The sequence below is a fragment of the Camellia sinensis genome, chromosome 7 (assembly GCF_055761805.1).
Source record: "Camellia sinensis isolate YWXY chromosome 7, ASM5576180v1, whole genome shotgun sequence".
NCBI lineage: Eukaryota > Viridiplantae > Streptophyta > Magnoliopsida > Ericales > Theaceae > Camellia > Camellia sinensis.
The window spans coordinates 112,742,030-112,755,055 of NC_138967.1; the positions used below are offsets into that span (position 1 = coordinate 112,742,030).

Here is a 13,026-nt window from a genome sequence, read left to right on the forward strand (position 1 = left end):
ACCCTGTAGGAGTTGATAGTAAGTTGCATGGGGTTCAGCCTGTAGAAATGAAGAACTTCGCGAAACAAGGGATCAAGTGGAAGCCGAAGTCCACATTCGGTGAAAGCTACTATAGGAAAGGGCATCGTATGGTCTGTGGGCATAATGGTATCATTATCCCCAGCTAGCTTAAGATGAACATCGGCTGGGATAGAGAATTCCTGCCTAAAATATTCGAGTTTTGTTGGGGTATTTACCCTATGCCTCCACATACCCATTACGTCGGTCTAAACAAAAAGGAATGTGTTTCAGAAGATGGGCGTTTTAGAAGGATTGCAAAAACCTCGCCAAAGGCCTAGGAAAGGACTGATAAGGCTTGTTTCGGTTTTTCCTAAAAATTGAAGGTTCTACGCACAAATCTCAAGCCTAAGAACTATAAAGATCAAGATCGAAGGCACAGATCTGGGACAGATACAAAAAAGAGAAAACAAAGACGAAGTTTCAGATTCAAGAACAAAGATGGACTAACAGAAACACGAAGAATACAAAGGGATAAAGGTCAAGAATTATGGCAAGAAAAATGTTGAAACAGTGCAAATGTTCAAAATATGGGAAAAATCGAGCAACAAAGCAGTAATGGTAAAAGCACATAAAGAGAATTAAGAATGAAAAGAAAGAATCTTACCAGAACAAATGAAGCCGGGGCGATAGTCGCCGAGCTCAGAAATCGGTTGTGACGGCAGAGAAAGCTTCACAAAGAAAGAAGATTAAAGATAGTTGCAGAAGAAAGATTGAAGCAATGGCAGATTCGAAGAAAAAAGGGCTTTCGGAGAGAGAAGGAGCAAAAAATCAGAATGAAAAAGTGAAGAAAGAAAGGGGCAAAGAAAAGTTTTTGTCAAAAACTTAAAACGGCGGCAAAACAGGGCATTTATTGCGCCTGGAGCACCGGATACGTCAGACGGCGCAGACGGATGAAAAGACAGCCTTAAGGCGCGTCGCAAGAACGGGCCAATAAAAACAAAACACGTGAAAGGAACGGTTAGATATGCATGACAGCTCATGCGCGTGGAAGAGTACGATCGAAACCTTGTTCTCCGAAGAGAGAATGTCGGCTGGAAGCGGATTATCTCGGTTAAACAGTTTCTTGGCCACAATGTAGAAAGAAATATCAATATAGGTTCCATCACCTCAGAATGCCGAGGTAATAGAACCTAGGGGGCAGTTGTGGGGATATATTTTCTGAGTACCAACACGTGGCAGGGTGACGCCGACGTGTCAGCCGAGGTGCCACGTGTCCTGGTCGTAACGCCGAGGTTATCTCGGCAAGGCCGAGGTTATCTCCGAAGATATCGGAATCCGAGATAAAGCGAATAAAGGACAAGAGTCCTAAGACGAAGAGGGGACTTAACCAAGATAAGGATAAAGCTCTTAGGGAGTTTATCTTTATCTCTTAAAGAGTCCAAAGTAAGCACTAAATTGGAGTTCATAGAAGTCATACTTCTAGTAGGACTTGGATTGAGTATATTATAAAAGAGAGGCACCCCCGTGGGTCTAAGGTATGCAATTTATGTTTTGAGTATTAAGTTTTGCACTTGATTATCTTTGAGAGATATACTGGCTTGATCGTCGGAGTGCCCCCGGGTGGAAGAACCACCGCCGGAGCCTTTTCTTTCTCTTTCAGGTTGCTGAAGCCATCTATTCTGCCTGTGCTCTCCAGTTGATCACTAAGCAGGCAGTGTGGTCAGATTTTCACCCACACACTTCTCATTTTGCTCCCAAGGTTGAGCTTTTCACGCAAGGCACAGGGTTATGGAGATGCATAGATTCTACTACTCCTCCATATTGTATGGTTGAATTTTTGTGGTCTCAGGCTTTTGTGAACGGAGCTGTACATTGGGTTGCATTAGATCGGTGTGTGGTAGATGGTTTTCGTAATTTAATATTGTCATTCAATATGGGTACTGAAGCATTCTTTGAGATGATGCTACCTCCTACTTTAGCCGATGAACATCCATCATGCTTGTCCGTTAAATTATTTGGAGAATCATTGGCTGTGTTTTGGAGCGGACAAATTAGCGCAGGTTTTTGCTGCATATGGGTGATGAAAGAATATGGAGATGCGGAATCTTGGACTAAACTATTCAGTATAAATCTACCGGATGTGTTGGACAAGACATTGGGATTTAGAAAGGATGGTGATGTTCTATTATCAACAAATGAGAACTGGTTGCTTTCTTATCACCCTAGAACCCAAAAAATGACAAATACTGGAATTGTAGGGAATTCTTACTCATTTAATGTTGATGTTTTCATGGAAACCCTAGTTTTAGTGAAAGGTGAAAATGGTGTCTGAGTGGGACAGGTGAGCTATGTTTCCAACTTCTAAGGGAGAAGGAGATACAGTTGACAATGAAATAGTTATGAAAAAAAGTAAGTGAATGAAAAGAAGGATGTGGGAAACAAAATCAATATTTTTTGTTTTCAATACTTTAATCACTATATTTCCTTCATTTGTTTCTGATCCTTTTAGATATCTTGGAGTGAATCCCAACCATGCAGTAATATGTATTTACCTAGTTCCCAAACTTGCCTGTAATATGTATTTAAACTTGGTGTATAGGCTTTTTGAAACAAACTAAGTGAGAAACAGTTTCTCGAACCGTTTTTCTTCTTCTTTTTATCAAATACTTTGATAAAAAAATTAGTTAAAAATAATTTCTAATCCATTCATTAAATGTTTATTAAATCAATAGAAAAATGGTCTAAAGTCCCTCTCCCATTTTTAGTAATGGAAGAGATCCACAATATTATTTTTTGATGTCTAAGGTCCCTTCCATCTATCACGGAGAAATTTGATATATATCTCACGCTCTGTGTGTGTCTCTCTCACTGCTCTCTTCCGCTCCTCCAAATCCCCAGACTCAACATTCTTCTTCGATATGAAATTTATTTTAAAAACAAATTTATGACTGCCCCTCCCTTTGCAATCACTATTTTTCTGAGTCATAAAGTCGACATTTAACTCCAAAACCAGTCTAATCGTTACACTACAACGACAGCCCTTCCTCCCTTTGCTACAAGAGAAGAGAGAGAGAGAGAGAGAGAGAGAGAGAGAGAGAGAAATGAAATTCTTGAATCGGCTGAGCTTCTTGAGGAAGAGACAAAATCGAAACCCTACCGATAATCTCTTCTTCACTGACAACGAAGATAAAGATGAGACGATGAGGAGTTCCGATTCAGCTACAGAGAGAATTACCGAATTGGACCAAGTTAGTGAGAGAAAGTTGGAGACGGAGATAGAGGATGATGAGGAGTCTGGTGATTTATTTTGGATGAATTTATCATAAAGCAGTTTTTGTTGCTTGTTTGAACTTTGAAAAATGATGGAAGAACAATCCTTAAGATTTTTTGTTCTTTGTTTAGTATTACATGATATAAATCTCTAGTGTTCTGATAAATCCAAAAATGTTGCTCATCTATATTTGTCTCATGGTGGACTCCCAGTCTGGTTGTTTAAGATTTTCTTGGGATTTTCTCTGGATTTCAGTGAATTTCTTTGGGTTGGATGGCGATTTTCTCTGAGTTTGAATAAATTTCTCTGGGATGGACTAAATTTCTCTGGTTTTTATCTATGATTATTGTGTAAATAGAAAGGGGAATTTCTCTAGAGAGTGGGAATGCTAGAGAAATTTCCAAAATTTCGCTGAAGAGTGGGGAGGTTAGGGGAAGGTTAGAGAAATTTTATTTCTCTAAAAAATCCAGAGTGAGATTTTCTCTATGACAAAAAAGGAAGAGTTGAATTTGCTGCTCTATTGATTTGATAAACTGCCCTGGAGAAATTCTCTCTGTCTAGAGAAATTACCTTCCAACCCAGAGAAATTCACAAAAAGTCAGTGAAAATTCCCTTCTAGTTTAGAGAAATTCACAAAAACTCTGAGAAATTTGGAATTTTCTCTGTAATGTGTCCAGAGAAATTCTCTGGATTGAATTTTCTCTGGATCGAATTTTCTCTAGATTGATGTTGAGGGACCTTAGACATTATGAAAATATTGAGTGTCCTTTATACTATAAAATAGTAATAGTATGGACCTTAAAAAAAAAAAACCCCTTAAATCAATTATTAAATCCTTTATCAAATTAGAATTTAATAAAAATTTAAAAAGATAAAATATTAGAAATAGTTTTTTTTTAAATAATAGGAAATATATATTTTTTAAATTGCTAAAAAATTTTGTACGGGGAGCAAATATTCAGGCTAGCCCGTACTCCTTTCTTCCGAGCTCCGTTACTGTCCGATCACTTGCGAGCAAATAACGGTGAGCTACCCGGCGGTGTGTGGCCGGAAAACCCCTCCGACGATCAAGTTAGGACACACACACAAGGGATAGATAGAGAGAAGGGAGAGTGTTGAGTGTAAGTATTACTCTTACCAAATGTTCATCTGTCCCCGTATGGGGGGTGCAGTCATGCTTATATACCTTCTGCGCCCCAAATCTACTCCCAGTGATCTCTCAACACGTGGCACTGCTATCCCATCTGTCAGCATAAACCTTGCTGAGCACCACCTAACCCAACTGCCTGCCCATGCTCCGGGGAGCTCGGCAGCCGGGCAGTATCATCTCAGCCATCGTCTGCCATGCTGCGTTTCATGCCCAAGTACTCCAACAGCTAAGCTCAGAGGAGGACCGGACTCGGTGGCATCTCGGCAAAGCCGAGCTCGGGACTACTCACACTTATCTACGGTCGACCTACCTGCCGAACAAACAAGTACCTCAGTCCAACCTTGCGTTTCCGGGCGCCGGTCACTTAACTTGATTGGCTTCGCCTCCGCCAAACATGTAGCTCGGTCCAACCAAGCGTTGCCTTAACTGAGCAACTTCTTTCCAAACTGGGCCACACATCCTCAGCCCAACACTTGCCCGACCCAAATCTATCCGGCAAAACTCTGTCTGGCCTAGATCTGTCCGGCCCAGTACCAGATCATTAATCTCCCTCTCAATTGCCCCTTAATTCCGTCCGCGCGAGCGTGACTGGGATTACCTATACTGACCGGGATAATCTTTTCCTCGATCCGCAGTTTGCAGAATGGCGATTAGGTCGGTTATTATTCCTGGCTTCAGAACTTGCCCGGTTCAACTTCTCGATTTTTCATTCCTGTCTTCAAGACCAGCCCGGTTGACTCCTCGGTCGTCGTCTCGCCTGACCTTCCTGTCGCTTCAACTCTGACGCTGCATTAATGGGAACACGTATCGTCCTTCTATTCGCCCTCGAGCGGTTAACCCAGCCGTCTTTGCAAATTTGAATTTGGGCAGTTTCTTACCCTTTATATACATGCCCCTGCCCTCTTCCTTCCGTTCTTACTGCCTCTCTTGCTTATCAAGCTTCACAGAACTCCTGCCCCTTGTTCCTTGCCAATGCTGAGTTTGTGCTTGAAGAAGAGGACTCTGCCCTACGCTCGTAAGTCCTCAAACTTCTCTTTTGTTGTCGTTTTCTTTGATATTCCACATATTAGGGCATGAAATCGTAGCTTTTAGGCCTTGGGCACCTAAAACCATCCCAAACCCTCCATTGTTAACGGTGTTCTTCATTTTTCCTGAAGAACACTGAAGAACTGGGGCGGACCGGGCTCCTGGTCTTCATTTGATCCAAAAAACCAATCTAACCGAGCAAATAACATGTTTGTCTCAACCCCAGCAAAAACCGAGATAGCAAAAGGAATCGGTCGCTCGACCGGGCTAACATCTGGTCTGCTTGGGTGACTGAGCTCCTTAGTTAGCTTAGACGACCGAGGTGGTTTGGCACTCTTAATGACTGAGCTAAAGTCCAGCTCCCTTCGCGCGACCGCGCTCACACTTACACTTGCCATCATTTTCCTGCAGAGTCCAAGGGGACCACTGTCCATTCCTGAGGCTCTCAAGGCCGAGCAACAACCAATTACCACAGTGCCAAACCCCTTAGCCGAGCTATCCTAGGCCGGCCACAAATGGGGAAATTTCGATTTCTCGTAGATACTCTGGCTGCACTGGCTGCGTTCAGGGAGGAGTACGGCATCCCGGCCGATGTCCACCTTGAACTTGCAGAAATTGAGACAACGCCTTGGGGCATGGAGGAATGCCCCTTCATCGTGCTATCCATCGTCGAAGGGGGCCTTCGTTTCCCCCTCAACCCATTGATCACTGAGTTCCTCCGCCGCACCGGGCTTGCACCCACTCAAGTGTCCACCAACACCTACCGAATAATAAATGGTGTGCACGAACTTAACAACCGGCTAGGCACAAACTTAGGCTTAGCCGAGATATTGCGACAATATACTCTCGGTCACACCGGCGATAGTCTCGCTTACTATCTTAAGATCAGGCCGGGCAAAGAAAAAATCGTGACCGGAACACCGGACAAAGACTTGCACGATGACGATTTTTTCTGGGTAACCGGTAATTACGAAACAGCCGAGGTACCGGGTTGGTTCATAAGCAAGAAATTCGGTTCCACATGTAAGCCGTGCTGTCTTGTTTGGTCAATTCGTTTTAACTATTCTGTGCTTAACCATTTACCTGTTCCTCATGCAGCAATTCAAGCCTTACAAGCGAACTACCAATACCCCAACGCAGAAGCAATCCGGACCGTGCTCCGCTACAGCCACCGAGATTACAACGAATTGCTCGGCTACGTGCCAACTTACAGATACTCAGCACTACACCGGAGTAAAGTTACAGACTTTCTCCGTGCTCCAACTCCTCCCCGAGATCCAACTCTGCCAGACGTCCCGTTTATCCGGTTATCCGAAGCCGAGGAGATGGAGAAAAGGAGTCGCATCAAGAACTTGCTGACCGCGACATTGGCCGAGATACCGAGTATTGTCCCCCATTCCCAAGTTGCCGGTGAATCCAACGGCCCTGTGGTCGCCTTGGCGTCTCCAGCTGCCGGGCAATCCAGGCAAGAAGCTCGCTGGGCTAGCAAAAGGCCTCGCACAGATCCATCTGCCGAGCTGGTTGCCGAGCTCTCCACCGAGCAACCCACAGAAGCCGCAGACCCAACTCCCGCATGGCGGCCGCAACTTAAGCACCGGGGAAAAGACATCCCGGCTAACGCTTCGATCAAGGGTGATAAAGAGCACCTGCTTGCCTTTGATCTCTCAAAAGCCCTGCTTTTGCCGAGCAATGTGGTCGGTAGCGACCATGTTCCGGACACTCGGCTTGTGAAGTCTTCAGTAAAGTCCATGGCTAGGGTAAGTCTTAATCTTTTGCTGAAATTTTTGTGAAGTGTTTGCATGGTTTCTAATTTGTCCCAGCTTTATTGTTGCAAGCTATCCAAAAGCAGCACCTGGTCCTGGAGCGAATCCACCGACTGTGGCAGAAGGCGAATGACGCTGCCGGCCAAGTCCATAGTCTGCAGACCGAGCTCGGCCGAGCAAAGTCCTCACTTCAAGTGGCCAATGCTGACAATAACAGGTTGCTCGGTCAGCTTGGGGAGGCCGAGAAGAAGAGAGACGAACTTCAGGCCGAGCTGGATGAGCTCAAGGCGTCCAGGGAGAAGGAGTGTGAGGATGCGAACAACGCCGGCTTCAAAGAAGCCGAGGATAGCTACAAGAAGCAGGTCTTTGCCACTCAGGATATTTATTTCAAAGCGGACTGGAAGTCAGCCTGTGAACATCTCGGTCAAGGCCCTGACACCGATGTGTTTGCCGCTCCTCCGATTGCCTTCCTACCGGTCTACCTCGTGCCTTATGCCAACGACGTCTTCAGCGCGTTGCAAGCTGAGGCTGAGGAGGAACTGGCCAAAGAAACCGAGGTAAATGCCGAGGAAAAAAGCGGCGAGGAGTTGCTCGGAGAAGAAGAGGCCAGTGCCCAAGAGCGAACAACGGTTGATCTGGAGGCCGCTGAAGACGAGTTCTCCCATCTTTCCCCCCTAGTGTAGTTCTCTTTTTCTTTCATTTTGTGCTTTGTGTATGTAACCGGGCTCTATACCCCTCCTTTGTACTTATTTTCTCATCAATGAAAGAGCCTTAATTTCACAAAAGTTTGCACGATTATCTCTAACTCTAACTTTAGCAAAACATCTCGGTTTAGACCACCAGGCCTAACCGGAATGCTCATCGCGGTATAAGTAGCAAAATTGAACTCCGTCGACCGAAACAACCATCTCGGTGGGAACATCAAAGTTGAACAAACCATCAACTCCTTCAACCGGAGTAGGCCATCTCGGTTGGAATCCTAAGTTGGGCAAAACACCAACTCTTCCAACCAGAGTAAATCATCTCGGTTGGCAATCTGAAGTTGGGCAAAACACCAACTCTTCCAACCGGAGTAAATCATCTCGGTTGGGAATCCGAAGTTGGACAAAACACCAACTCTTCCAACCGGAGTAAATCATCTTGGTTTGGAATCCTAAGTTGGGCAAAACACCAACTCTTCCAACCGGAGTAAATCATCTCGGTTGGGTTAACTACGTCGAACAAAACAGCAACGCCTTTCAGCCGGAGTAGATCATCTCGGCTAGAAATAATTAAGTTGAACAAAACACCAACTTCTTCAACCGAAATAAACCATCTCGGTCGGGAATAACCAAGTTGAACAAATCACCAACTCTTCCAACCGGAGTAAATCATCTCGGTTGAGATGGCCTAAGTTGGACAAAACACCAACTCTTCAAGCCGGAGTAAAACATCTCGATTTTTACATTAAAACAACAGTCCAAGTGCTAAAGCAAAGTTACTTCTATATATTGACAAAAAGAATTACATTCTGAAGTGCAAGCCAAAAATTCCTTTGCACAAGAAAAGAAAGCAAAAGCTTAGAAGTAATACAATTTCAGGTTGGCCGCATTCCATGGCCGGGGTATTGCTCTTCCCTCTAGATCCTCCAAGTGGTAAGCCCCCTTGCCCGCCAGACCGGTGATCTTGTAGGGTCCTTCCCAATTTGCCCCTAGTTTGCCTTCACCTGGCACCAGGGTGTTGCCCATAACTTTCCTCAAAACCCAATCACCAACTTTGAACGGTCTGGGGTGCACCATCTTGTTGTACTTTTTTGAGAGCTCTTGTTGGTAGGCGGCCACATGGATGAGGGCCTTCTCCCGACGCTCTTCCACTAGGTCCAGCTCCAAGGCAATAGCCTCGGCATTCAGTTTGGGCTCAAAACTCTCGCTTCTTAGGGTGGGCATGCCAACTTCCAAAGGTATGACCGCCTCCATGCCATAAGCCAAAGCAAATGGAGTTTCCCCGGTAGATCGCCGCGGGGTTGTTCGGTATGCCCAAAGGACGCTGGGTAATTCCTCAGCCCATTTTCCCTTTGCCTTCTCCAGCCGTTTCTTCAACCCATCCAGTATAGTCTTGTTCGATACCTCGGTTTGACCATTGGACTGCGGGTAAGCCGGAGTGGAGTTGTAGAATTCAATCTTCAAATCTTCACAAAATCCTTTGAATAGGCGACCGTCAAACTGGGTGCCGTTGTCAGAGATCAAGATCTTGGGGACGCCAAACCGCGTGACCAGGTTCTGCCAGACAAACCGCTTCACGTCTTTCTCTTTGATTGTTGCCAAGGGCTCAGCTTCAACCCATTTCGTGAAGTAATCTGTGGCCGCAATGAAGAATTTCCGGTTGCCCGGTGCTGTTGGCAGTGGCCCCACTATATCTAGCCCCCACATGGCGAAGGGCCAAGGACTGGTGAAGGGAAGAAGTTCCCTAGCAGGTTGATGGATCTGATGGGCAAATTTCTGGCATTTTTCACACTTGAGGACGTACTTTTGTGCGTCGGCTTGCATGCACAGCCACCAGTATCCCTGCGAAATAGCTCGGTAGGCCAAGGACCTGCCCCCTATGTGGCTGCCACAAATGCCTTCGTGAATTTCGTACAAGAAGGCCTCCACACTACTCGGGTGCACGCACTTTAGATAAGGACCAGTGAAGGATTTTTTATACAACGCACCAGATGGAGAGAGCCAAAACCGCTCTGACTTCACCCGAACTTTGTGTGCTTCTTTCTTGTCAGTTGGTAGAGTCCGGTCTCTGAGGAACAAGATTAAGGGGTCCATCCCGGAAGGACCTAACGTGGCGCAGAGTACATCCGTCTGCCCGGCGTCTTCAATGCTTGGCCGTGGAAGAAAGTCAATTAATAGGGGGTTTGGAGACGTACTATCTACCATCGAAGCGAGGTCGGCTAGCTCATCAGCTCGGCTGTTTTCTTCACGGCCAATCTGTTGGACACGGATTGCCTGAAACTGCTTGATGTGTTCCCTGACCAGAGCATGGTACTTCGCCATTCTGTCATCCTTTGCTTCGTAAATCCCAGAGACTTGGTTAACCACAAGCTGGGAATCACTATACACCAGTAGCTCGACAGCCTTCATTTGAATAGCGCTCTTGAGCTCGGCGAGAAGGGCCTCGTACTCAGCCTCGTTGTTAGATGCTGGGAAGCCAAGCGTGATAGAATGTTCAATGGTTAGGTCATCCGGGGAGATAAGAACGATACCTAGGCCGGCACCGTGACGGTTGGACGCTTCATCAACAAAAAGCTTCCACATTTCCCCCACAAAAAGCGTCCAGCAGTCTGATGGGTCCTGAGAGTTGCGAAGGGCAATGGGATCACGGTTTCTTGGCTATCTGGTTTCAAGTTCTGTGTTGATTGGTTCCACTCCAGCCCCCCTTGGTGATTCGGCACCGGACTCCGCAAGTCGGTCTACAATGCTTAAGTCCGTAGGCGAATCACCAGGTTGCGGTATTATGTCGGCCGCAGGCTCTATGCTGAGTAGTTCCATTACTTCACCCTCTGACGACGCGGTACCGGACAGAGTGGGTGGGACAACAATACCCGACTCCGTCATCGCGTCACCGGTTGGTTGAATTGTACAAGTTGAGGGTACTACGGTGGGGCGCGCAAATTTCGCGTCGGCAACTCCATCCAATTGTGGTATCTCGGTCAGGCTTGCAGTCCCTTCTTCTTCTGCCGCGGCAATATCGACCGGGCATACCGGATGAGTTCCTGGCGAGAATTCAGCAACGAAATCGGCCAAAGTTTGGGCCTTTATGGCTGTGCGTGGTTGGAACTTTACATCAAACTGTCCCAATTCGACCGCCCACTTGAGAATTCGGCCTGAAAAGTCCGCCTGTTCAAACAAGGCCTTAAGGGGAAACTCGGTCAGTAAGATGATGGTATGGGCGTGAAAATAATGCGCCAACTTCCTTGAAGCCATCATCAACGCCAACGCAAGCTTTTCCAGTGGCAAGTACCTCGTCTCAGCCGGCAGCAAGGTCTTACTGACATAAAAAATTGGGAGGTGCTTGATTTCTTCAGCGCGGACTAGCACCGCACTGACTGCGTGTTGGGAGACGGCAAGGTAAAGGTAGAGTTCCTCACCCGGCTTTGGTGTAACCAACAGTGGCGGAGTAGACAGATATTCCTTGAGCTCGGCCAAAGCTCGGTCACACTCTTCGTCCCACGAGAACTTTGACTTCAATGCTTGAAAGAAAGGGCGGCAGCGATCTGATGATCGGCTTATAAACCGATTAAGCGCGGCGGCCATCCCGGCCAGATGCTGCACGTCTTTAGCCGAGCTGGGCTGCTTCAACTCTTGCACGGCTCTGATTTGAGTAGGGTCTGCTTTGATGCCTCAGTTCGTGACTAGGAACCCCAAAAATTTTCCGGATCCCATGCCAAAGGCACACTTTGACGCATTCAAGCGCAGCTTGTGCTTCTTTAGAATGGAAAACATCTCGGCTAAGTCGGACAAATGGTTTGCCTCATGTCGGCTCTTTACCACCATATCATCGATGTAAGCCTCCATTGTCCGGCCAAGCAAAGGAGCAAACATTTTGGTCACCATCCTCTGAAAAGTCGCCCCTGCATTCTTCAAACCAAAAGGCATGACTCGGTAGCAAAAGAGTCCCCTCGGTGTAGTAAAGGAGGTGATTTCTCGGTCGGGGCCATGCATGGCAATCTGATGGTAGCCGCGATAGGCATCTAAGAAACTTAACCTGTTATGTCCAGCCGTCAAATCCACAAGCTGGTCAATTCTAGGCAAGGGAAAGCTATCTTTCGGACAAGCTCGGTTGACGGTCTTGTAATCAACGCAAACCCGCCACTTCCCATTTTTCTTCGATACCACCACTGTATTTGAGATCCAACCAGGATAGTGTACTTCTTGAATTGCTCGTGCTTCTAGCAAATTCTTGACTTCTTCCGCAACTACCTCGGCTTGATGCAACGCCGATCTCCTTGTCCGCTGAATAACTGGCTTGGCACCGGGGAAGACATTGAGATGATGACAAATAAAACTAGGATCGAGGTCGGGCATGTCGTAAGGCGACCATGCAAAAACTTCGATGTTGGCCATCAAAAACTCAACCATCTCGGTCCGTTCTATGGCCGTAAGGCTTGAGCCGAGCAAGAAGAACTTGTTCGGCTGTTTTGTATCAATTCGCACCTCTACCAATTCCTCGACAGCTTTGTCTTTGGCCTTGGTGCCCACATCATCCAAGACACCCTGGTCCTTCGGTTCCTCAATCATTTGAACGAATCCTTTGGCAGCCCGGCTCCCGTTGATCGCCACGAAGCACTGCTTGGACATGACCTGATTGCCCCAAATCTCCTCGATGGCCCCCATAGCCGAGGGGAATCTCATTACTTGGTGGAAAGTCGATGCCACGGCTTGCATAGCGTGAAGCCACCCCTTTCCAAGGATCAAATTGTAAGTAAATGGCACTTGTAAGACCCAGAACTCCACCTGTTTGACCACGGATCCCGCTTTGACCGGCAAGATAATCTTTCCCAAAGGCCACTCAGGTTGTGAGTTGAAACCAACCAACGGCGATGTCGCCGGGGCCAAATCCGTATCTCGGAGCTTGAGCTGTTGGAAAGCGTCGTAGTACATGATCTCGACCGAGCTTCCCTGATCGATCAAGATCCGTTTCACTTCAAAGTCTTTGACGTGGAATGTAACTACTAAGGCGTCATTATGCGGTGTCTGAATGCGCTCCAAGTCCCTCGAGGAGAAACTGATCACTTCTTTCGCTTCCGTCCTCCCCCTCTTGAGCGCAGGCTGAACTGACAAAACTTC

At 46.6% G+C, this 13,026-nt stretch overlaps 1 protein-coding gene across 1 annotated transcript; it reads left to right on the forward strand.

The window, feature by feature from the left end:
• The first annotated feature begins 294 nt into the window (after positions 1 to 294).
• Positions 295 to 2,332, forward strand: LOC145796041 (F-box/kelch-repeat protein At3g06240-like). Its single transcript, XM_082881018.1, has 2 exons — positions 295 to 363; positions 1,850 to 2,332. The coding sequence occupies exons 1-2, from the start codon at positions 295 to 297 to the stop codon at positions 2,330 to 2,332; spliced, it is 552 nt and encodes a 183-aa protein (XP_082737144.1).
• Positions 2,333 to 13,026: the final 10,694 nt, after the last annotated feature.

What these genes read in the sequence shown, in the direction of transcription:
- LOC145796041 (XM_082881018.1), top strand. Translation starts at nt 295, where the DNA reads ATGGGCGTTTTAGAAGGATTGCAAAAACCTCGCCAAAGGCCTAGGAAA. An exon ending in GACTGATAAGGCTTGTTTCG is followed by an intron (nt 364 to 1,849) that starts GTTTTTCCTAAA and finishes TTGTGGTCTCAG; the next exon opens with GCTTTTGTGAACGGAGCTGT.